Source organism: Thamnophis elegans, chromosome 17, assembly GCF_009769535.1.
Source record: "Thamnophis elegans isolate rThaEle1 chromosome 17, rThaEle1.pri, whole genome shotgun sequence".
In the NCBI taxonomy this organism is placed as follows: Eukaryota; Metazoa; Chordata; class Lepidosauria; order Squamata; family Colubridae; genus Thamnophis; species Thamnophis elegans.
In genome coordinates this window covers 4415688-4425903 of record NC_045557.1, presented here as the reverse complement: position 1 = coordinate 4425903, position 10216 = coordinate 4415688, and the positions used below count along the sequence as shown (strand labels likewise).

The following is a 10216-nucleotide window of genomic DNA, read 5'->3' as shown; positions in this document are numbered from 1 at the left end:
GAAAAAGGTCGACGCATGAGACAATTGTTAGCGCTGATGGCCTGAGATAAGAAGACAACAACAGTGTGCTAGTTCAGCAGCAAGCTTTATTTTCTCCGAAGCCTAAAAACGGAGATGCAAGCAAGGTATTCAGTGGGTGTTGCCATTAATTCCCGTCCACCACAGGGTCGCACAAAGTTTTAGAATCCTCTGACATACATAGGCGAAAATGAAATGGCGATGCAGAACATGAAATGCAGCACCCCGTAAGTGCGTTGGCTGAGCAAGACATCGTAGGAGGAAGAGGTACCCTCACCAAGGTTCCTTCTCACCAAGAGCAGTATGTTGTTTTACTTTATGTGGGGTGGCAGTGGGCACACCTGTTTTGTTTGCCCGATGCAGGGTGGAACAACAATGGGACATTTTGTCTGGGAGGAACCACCGCCACCAGCAATGACAACGGAAGCCCCTCCAGATCCTCCTCCACTGCAACAATCAGATCCACCACTTCCTCCTGATACAACAATGGTTTTCCCACCAGAACCTCCACTACCCCCAGTCCCTACAACTGCAACCGTGCCTGAGCCTCCCCCAGGGCTGCAACAAGCAGACGCCCCGCTGCTTCCTCCAGTAACTACAACAGCTTTTCCACCTGAGCCTCCTCCTGTTCCACATATTCCACCAGACCCTCCTCCGATGACTTTAACATCCCCAAAGCTTCCTCCAGTCCCACCTCCAGAGGATCCTCCACCTATAACCTTCACGCCCCCTGATCCACCATCATCACACACGCTTCCACTTCCGCCACCAATGACCGTCACTCCTCCTGATCCCCCACAGCATCCACTACTACCTCCGGTTACAACAGTGGTCTGGCCGCCTGATCCACCACCAGTTCCACACCAGCCGGACCCACTGCCACCTCCACCACCACCACCAATGACCTTCACACCTCCTGATCCTCCACAACATCCACTGCCACTTCCACCACCACCACCAATGACTTTCACACCTCCTGATCCCCCACAGCATCCACTACTACCTCCGGTTACAACAGTGGTCTGGCCCCCTGATCCACCACCAGTTCCACACCAGCCGGACCCACTGCCACCTCCACCACCACCACCAATGACCTTCACACCTCCTGATCCTCCACAACATCCACCGCCGCTACCACCTCCACAGCAAATTCCTCCTCCACCACCACCACCACCAATCAGGGGAATCTTTTGCTGGCAAATCCCACCCCCATGTCCTCCTCCAACGCAACATCCAGAAGATTGGCCGCCTGGTACGACGACGACTCCAGTAGAACCTCCGCCACAGCAGCCGGAGCTCCGGATCTGTTGGATTCCACCGCAGCAGGATGACCCTTGGCTTCCAGATACCACCATCACATGTCCCGATCCACCTCTAGAGGAGCAGCAGCATGCACAGCAGCACCCGGAGCCTCCACTGCCTCTTCTTCTGTGGCAGTGACCGCCGGATCTGCCACCAGTGCCACAGCAACCGCTAGATTGAATTTGTTGGCTCATAATTTCTGGGAGTGAGCGGTGTTGGTTGATGAACGTTCACCTAAATGAAAACAACGTAGGTTATCGCACAGCTCCTGCCTCTTGGTGGCTCTGTTGTTACGAACAAATGCCAGGCTCTATGAAAAAGATTTCCCTTCAACTAAAAAAAAAAAAATTGAGCCTCTCAGGGAGGTCAAAATTTATAAACCGTTCTCCTTTAAGCTTGTTTAAATTGCTCTCCTTTTCTATCTGCAAGGTGATCTATCGGCAACGGCTCACCTTTTCTGTCTTATTTCACCTTCCCAAGGAAGGAACTCGTGTCAATGCAGGGTTTGAAATAGATTTCCGTTCAGTCCCGAAGATTTGGTTCGTGTCGACTGTCCTCTTAAGTTACGTTGCTAGTTACAGCATGGTGGCATCAAAATGCCCAGATCGTGTTCCTAAAGGCGCTCTACATGGGGCTGCCCTTGAAGAGTGTTCAAAGACTTCAGCTAGTTCAGAATGCAGCCGCGCGAGCGATCGTGGGTGCACCCAGGTACACCCACATTACACCTATCCTCCGCCAGCTGCACTGGCTACCCATTAGTCTCTGGACTCGCTTCAAGGTGCTAGTTGTTACTGATAAAGCCCTACATGGCATCGGACCTGGGTACCTGAGAGACCGCCTCCTGCCAATTACCTCCCATAGACGGATCAGATCGCACAGACTAGGCCTCTGGATTCCATCTGCCAGCCAATGCTGGCTGGTGACTCCCCGGGGGAGAGCCTTCTCTGTTGCAGCTCCAGCCCTCTGGAACGAGCTCCCCGTGGAGATCCGGACTCTTACTACTCTCCCGGCCTTCCGCAAAGCCACTAAGATCTGGCTGCTCCGGCAGGCTGGGGGGGCTGTTGAAATAGCCATCCCCACTGTAACTATGAATGTTGTGTATTTTAAACTGTTGTTTGTCTGTCTGTCTATTTATCCCCTTCCTCTGTTTATTGTAAGCTGCCCGGAGTCCTTCGGGAGTGGGTGGCATACAAGACCAATAAATAAATAAATAAATCTCATGTCTACTAATGCCCGTGCTGAACTGCCTGTGTCCTCATCCAGACATGAGGTTTTGGTGGGAACAAGTTGGAAGACCGTTTCATCACTTGCTAATTTAAAGAACCTCTGAGGATAAACCTGAGGGAGTGGCAAAGTGGTTTGCCTAACCATAACCATTTAGATGTCAGAGAACTGAAAGAAATCCCTCTGCTTACATACAATCAGACAAGGTTAATCTTCATGCTCTTGAAATCAGGAGATACACCCAATACTCTGGCTACATCCCAAATCCCAGCCCTTACTATGAGTTATCAAGATCAGCGAAGAGATGGAAGAAACGTCAACAAAACCATCCTTGGAGTTTTGTTTCATACTAAGGATGATGAACCATCCTCCAGAAGTTTTGGAACTCCCAAATCCCATTATCCTCGACTATCGGGCTACATTGGTTGGTCTAATGGAAGTTGGAGTCCAACAGTGTTTGAAGAAACCCAGTTGCCTTCCCCCCATCTAGAAGAAATTCTCAACTGTTCAGAGAGCAGAAAATCATTCAGTTTTCCAAACCCAACCATTTCAAGAGCTAGCATCTTATCATAGGATGTTCCTCCAGTCATCCATGCAAAAACCGCAGAGCACCAAGGAAGAGAAGAATCGGATATCTCTGAGCTTGGTCTTACCTTCTTGGGCAAATGGAGCAGGATGAAGAAATCCAAAAGGACTGTTTTATGAACCGAAGAGACCCGGGGCCTTTTTATATCATCTTCTTAGCCTCTCCTACGGGAAATGAGACACCCTCAATCCCGGTGAGTGACTTCGTTAGCATGTCTAACATCTGGCCTCCTGAAAGCTTAGCAAGTCATATGAGATCAATATCTTTCTTTTCCATCACTACCCAATTTAGGAAGCGCAAACATTTTAATGATCTGTTGCACCTAATAGGCTAATTCCGGAAGTGCTGGATTGTTGAGGGGCCTCTCCCATCAAGGGGGCTCCTGATGAATTCAAGATTCAACTCCTTTCTTTTTTGGAGAGGGGTTTTAAGTAATTATGGATGAATCATTTTTTTTTCCCCAAATGGATTTTTCAAGTGCTACTCTTAATTTCTTTTTCTTTTCATACTAAGCTGTCTCAAAAGTTGGAAAGATATGCCAAACTGCTGCTCAAAACAGAATGCAATCTAATTGCATGGAATCCCAAAAGAGATATTTGGAACAATTGTTTTTTTTTTAGAAGTTGAGATGAAGGAAATTTGACTTGTTTAATTCCACTCAGCTTTTTCTTTTACTCGTTTTTCATTCCATGCTGTCCCATTTCTATATCGACATATAAAGAACACTTTTGTACAAGTTTATGGGTTCAACTAATGGATTTAGCATTTTTGTCTGCATTTTTCCAGATAAATAAATTTTATCTATATATTTAATATGCATGCTTTCTGAACTATTTATATTTCTATATGAACATATTTCTAATATACGCTGGCTTGTGGGGTATTTTTTAGACACACATTTTCTCTAAATTAATGCATTTTATATGCTTTAAAAAATAGATTATAGAAATTTTCCTCTTTTGTTCAGCCTGGCCTGAGCAAAACAAAATAAATCATTGATTATTGTTAATTTTAATCGATTTTTTAAAAAAAATGTTATTGTTAATCTTAATTGGGTTTGTTTTGGATATTCTATTTAATTTTTGTAACTTTTGTAATATGTGGGTTTTTTTAATGTTGTACGCCGCCCTGAGTCCTTGGGAGAAGGGCAGCATATAAATCCAATAATCCTAAATTTAAACCTAAAAGTTGTGAGCTGGATCAATTTTCCTTTGATGTTCAATTTACATTTAGATTTTTTCCCCCAAATCAGGGTGAGAATGATCTCAAGAGCAAATAAATACATAGAAGGCTCAGAGAAAGGAAAGCAAACAGATTTGATATCCAATACTTTGATACTCCTTCAATTGATCGGGGAGTAGTTGGATTAAAAAATACAGTGAGGGCAAAAAGGCAGATGATCAACCATATTTATTTTGGATTTGTATGCTACCTTTTTACTTATTTGACCATTGACCATCAGCTTACAGCAGTCCAAAAAATACAGAATTTTACTAATGGGGAAGACATCGCAAACTTAAGATGGTCCTGCTGAAAGAGGAGCTGACAATGGTGGGTGGAATGAAGAACGGGAAAAATGAGCCGACTCTTATGAGATTTCTCTCTGGTCAAAGAGAAGACATGAGATTGCCCACAAGTGCTCCAGACGGTTGCTCCTTGTAAGGAGATTGCAAGACAGCATTTTCCGGTGGGTTTAAATATAGGATGGAATGAACTCTCAGGGAAGGATATGTGGAAAAAGAAGCATGGAACAGAAATCCGCTGATTTGGTCCTTTCTCATAAATATGTCTATATGTGGGTGGGGAAATCTATTTTTATTTTAATCGTGGCTTCCTTGACCTTTTCCTCTTTGCCAAAGTGTTATAAAATATCTTTAGAATTTAAGAATCACGCTTTGGCATGCTTTATCAGTCAGATCACTTTGATTATGGGATGACCTGCCTCATGGCCCAAGATGCACCGTATGCATGAGACAGGATCTTGCGTCAGGTAGTCCCAGAGATTTAAAAGACAATGAACTAGTGTATCATAATCAAGAAAGAGCAAATAGAATGGGCAGAATGCAGAGTATAATGATTTTTGTTCCGGAGACACTTTGCTTGAAATCTTGGAGAAGTAACTGATGGGTAAAACCCAAGCTAGTCGTGAGATGTGCTCAATTGTCCTCCATCGTGACAACTGCTAAACTTTGTGTTCGATTGTTTGTCTGTCTTTTCGTCTTGGTTTGAGCCTGTAACCAGGGGTGGATTGCTGCTGGCATTACTGCTGGTTCGATGCATGTGCAGTTGCCCCAAAATAGATTTGCACATGTGGAGGACCTTAAAAAAGAGGGAAGAAAAACATGCTCCCCCAACCGGAGAACTGGTTCGGAGGCGTGGCAGACGGCGACCCAGGCTGGAAAACCCACTACTGGTTCGGCCAAACCGATCCGAGCCGCCTCTGCCTATAAGTGCCCTCTTGGTCTGCCTTCTCTTAAAGATATTTCTTGTTGATTTTCTGGATTTGATCCTATTGGACCAAGCAACACATAACACAACTCCTGGCTGCTAAAATCTTGCTCCTTCCTGTCTGACAATGTCAAAGTCCAAATAACATGATTTTCAAAGAAGCTTTATTAACTGCCAGACATTAGCAGAGACAGAGATATATGCATGGCTAGTGAATATTATCAAATCCTCCCCATCGGGGAACCATTCACAATCACAATATTTTGCACAATTGTACACCGAGAGCGCTACGGACCATACAATACACAGAGAAGAGAGAGCTTGCAGGAGGGACACAAAATAAGAATCGCGACAGGCGGACCATCCTCACCTGGCTTGATTGTGTGTGTGTGTCTCTCTGTGTGAGAGAGAGATACTATGTGGTGGGGAATGGAACATACTGAGACACTGGAGCTATCACTTCCGGAATGGGGGACATTGGGGAACTTGTTTTGTTTGACCTAAACAAGGTGGCAAAATAATGGACTGCTTGGTTTGCATGGAAGCTGCACCCACCCCTACTGTAATGCCACCCCCAGAAATCTGGACACTGCTGCCGCCGCTGCCGCCAGTACTGCCACCATCACAAGGGACAATAACGGTTTTCCCACCAACAATGCTACAACCACCGGAACCTCCTCTTATGGGGCTTCCTGGTCTTAAACCACTGCCGCTACCTCTCCTAGCACATGGGACAATAATGGTTTGACCTCCAGCACAAACTCCTTTTATGGGGCTCCCTGGTCTTGAACCTCCAGCACAAACCCCTTTTATGGGGCTCCCTGGTCTTGAACCACTGCCCCTTCTAGCACATGGGACAATAATGGTTTGACCTCCGGCACAAACCCCTTTTATGGGGCTCCCTGGTCTTGAACTTCCAGCACAAACCACTTTTACGGGGCTCCCTGGTCTTGAACCTCCAGGACAAACCACTTTTACGGGGCTCCCTGGTCTTGAACCTCCAGGACAAACCACTTTTACGGGGCTCCCTGGTCTTGAACCACTGCCCCTTCTAGCACATGGGACAATAATGGTTTGACCTCCGGCACAAACCCCTTTTATGGGGCTCCCTGGTCTTGAACTTCCAGCACAAACCACTTTTACGGGGCTTCCTGGTCTTGAACCTCCAGGACAAACCACTTTTACGGGGCTCCCTGGTCTTGAACCACTGCCCCGTCTAACACATGGGACAATAATGGTTTGACCTCCGGCACAAACCCCTTTTATGGGGCTCCCTGGTCTTGAACCTCCAGGACAAACCACTTTTACGGGGCTCCCTGGTCTTGAACCACTGCCCCTTCTAGCACACGGGACAATAATGGTTTGACCTCCGGCACAAACCCCTTTTATGGGGCTCCCTGGTCTTGAACCTCCAGGACAAACCACTTTTACGGGGCTCCCTGGTCTTGAACCACTGCCACTACCCCTTCTACCACATGGGACAATAATGGTTTGACCACCAGAACTGCAAACTCCTATGGGGCTCCCTGATCTTGAACGGCTACCACTACCCCTTCTGCCACCACTGGAACCTCTTCGTATGGGTCTGCCTGATCTTTGGCCACCACCAATACCCTTGCAACCACATGGGACAATAATGGTTTGACCTCCACCAGTGCTGCGCCCTATGGGGCTCCCTGATCTTGAACGACTACCACTACGCCTTCTCCCACATGGGACAATAATGGTTTGACCTCCACCACTGCTGCGCCCTATGGGGCTTCCTGATCTTGAACGACTACCACTACGCCTTCTCCCACATGGGACAATAATGGTTTGACCTCCGCCACTTGAACCTCTTCTAATGGGGCTCTCTGATCTTTGGCCACCACCAACACCCTTGCAACCACATGGGACAATAATGGTTTGACCACCACCACTGCTGCGCCCTATGGGGCTCCCTGATCTTGAACGACTACCACTACGCCTTCTCCCACAAGGGACAATAATGGTTTGACCTCCGCCGCTGGAACCTCTTCTAATGGGGCTCCCTGATCTTTGACCGCTACCACTACCCCTTCTACCACCACCGGATCCCCCGGAAATAACCTTCACGCCACATGTCCCTCCTGCACCTCCACTCCCCCGCCTCCCCCCTCCAGAACATATGATTGCTCCACCACATTTCTGCTGACTCATCCCAATTCCAGATCCCCCGCAGGCCCCTCCTGCAATGCAGCATCCAGAAGACTGTCCACCTCCACTTGTGATAGGTGATATAATGATTTGGCCACCACCGGAACCTCTTCTTCCACTGCTGCAGCACCATCCATCTCCACCACCGCTGCCTGGAAGAACGACGATGGTTTGGCCAGAGCTTCCTCTACGGCCTCCACCACAGCAGACAGATGTCTTCGTTTGCTGGATGGGAGACACACAACGGACACTTCTTCCTTTACAGCAACACACCGACCCTCCTTGGCCTGGACAGACACACACGCAGCCTCCTCCACTGCAACTACAACAACAGCTCCTACTTTGCTGCCAAGAAGCCATCTTTCTGGGTCCGATGGATGATGTTTTCCACCTTCTTCGTTGTGACGGCTTTAGCGCTGAAAAAGAAAAGGAATATTATGTTGTTCAGAAGCTGGTGATGGTTGGAAACTCCCAAGAATGATTGGATCACAAACAATGACATATTCTTTCCTTCTGTTGCTTAGGGGGGAAAAAAACTAGGTGGATCGACCATGCACTTGCGGTTATTCCTTGTTGTTGTGTACCACCAGGAAGAACAACAAGCACAACAAGGGTATCAAGGCTCCTTCTATACACTTTCTCTGCTTTGTATCCAAAATAATTGCACATCCCAAAATTGTTAACCTTGCAGGCCACACAGAATCCTGACAGACAGAGAAGGTTTTATGAGGTACTAAAGCATATCATTTGGCTCCTGATAGAATCATAGCATAACAGTTGAAAAGGGACCTTGGAGGTCTTCCAGTCCAACCCCCTGCTTGAACGTGAACCCCTCTACCATTCTGGGCAAATGGATGCCCAGTATCTTCTTGGAAAACTCCAGTGATGGAACACCCACAACGTCTGGAGACAAGCTGATTAATTATTCTCATGGTGAGGACTTCTCTCTTTAATTTTTAATTTGGATCACTTTTTAATCATCTTCCATCTCTTAATTCTTGTCCTGCACTCAGGTGCTCAGAGAATAGGCTGAAACCGCCCCCCTCTTCTCTGTGATTGTCCCTCAAGTATTGGAAGACTGCTCTCCAGATGGAAACGTCCACTGCACTACTCAGTTGTTCACCACCACCATTTGTGGTATCTGGGAAGAAAGTTGCAGGATTGTATCCTCTCCGTAACAACCCCATCAGCTGCAGAGGGTGAGAGTCAAGCTCTCCACAACCACCTAGCTTCTTTGAGTCAACAGAACATTGATTTGTACTACTGATCCAGGGGTGAAATCCAGAAAGTTCTGACAATTTCTGGAGAACCGGTAGCGGAAATTTTGAGTAGTCCGGAGAACCGGCAAATGCCACCTTTGGCTGGCCCCAGAATTGGATGGGAATGGAGATTTTGCAGGATCCTTCCCCTAGCACACCCACCAAGCCACACCAGGCCTGCCCAGCCACGCCCACAGAGCTGGTAGTAAAAAAAAAATGAATTTCCCCGCTGTACTGATTCCATATTTTATAACTCTCATGCGGCAGTACTAAAATCTTCCCAACAGTTTCTTGCAATCTATAATCCTGGAGATCCCAAGGACCAAGCTGGAGGCCTTTAGTGTACCAACCTACTGTACAATCTCTGATTTCCAAACACGATGCTGTAAAGCCAATGAAATTGCACACAATGGCTATTGCTTAGAGTATTCCTTCATGCAGCAGTAACAACCTTCAGCATAGGTTGTTTTTTTTAAGCATTACATCGACTCAGAATTTACCGTCTCATCTGAATTTCCTTCCAGTTTGCATCTCTCTCCTCATTCAGCTTGCCCTCAAGCAAATCTCAGTTGCATCGAACTCCATTATCCAAATGACCACTTGAGTAACCCCTAGCCAGAGGTTACAATGCACCATACTCTCATTGTCGATCTGATTGTCTTCTTTTAACCCAAATCCCTTCAATAAATTGAGTATTCCATTGACCTTACCTTCTTCTGCAGCAGGGATGCAATTGAGTGATTGGAGCTTTGGGGTCTGGAAATCCTTTTTATACTGTTTCTTCAAGCCTGTCCTACAGGAAATGAGACACCCCCAGGAATGAGAGGTTGCTTGTTGTGTGCTTTGTCTAGCAAGCACCCGGGATAATCCGTACCACATGTAAAGATTGACATCTCTTGTTTCAAGCATTCATTAATTGGCCATCATCTTTTCATCAAGAGCTTGACCACAGTCATGTTAATCTAGTACAAAATGTTTGTGGTCATGGAAGAGTGATTTTCGCAGGTAAAACGAGTTTTGAAGGCCAACTGGATGGAGCCAGAGTTTACAGAGGACAGTTTCTGGAGAATGCAAATGGAGATAGTTCTGTATCTTTTCATGGGAAGTCCTGTAAGAAAAAGGTAAAGGTTCCTCTCGCACATATGTGCTAGTCGTTACCGACTCTAGGCGGCAGGGCTCATCTTTGTTTCAAAGCCGAAGAGCC

At 46.6% G+C, this 10216-nt stretch overlaps 1 protein-coding gene across 1 annotated transcript; it reads right to left on the bottom strand.

The window, feature by feature from the left end:
- Nucleotides 1-329: 329 nt before the first annotated feature.
- LOC116520123 (loricrin-like) lies at nucleotides 330-1514 on the bottom strand. The gene has a single exon (XM_032234274.1). The coding sequence runs from the start codon at nucleotides 1512-1514 to the stop codon at nucleotides 330-332; it is 1185 nt and encodes a 394-aa protein (XP_032090165.1).
- Nucleotides 1515-10216: the final 8702 nt, after the last annotated feature.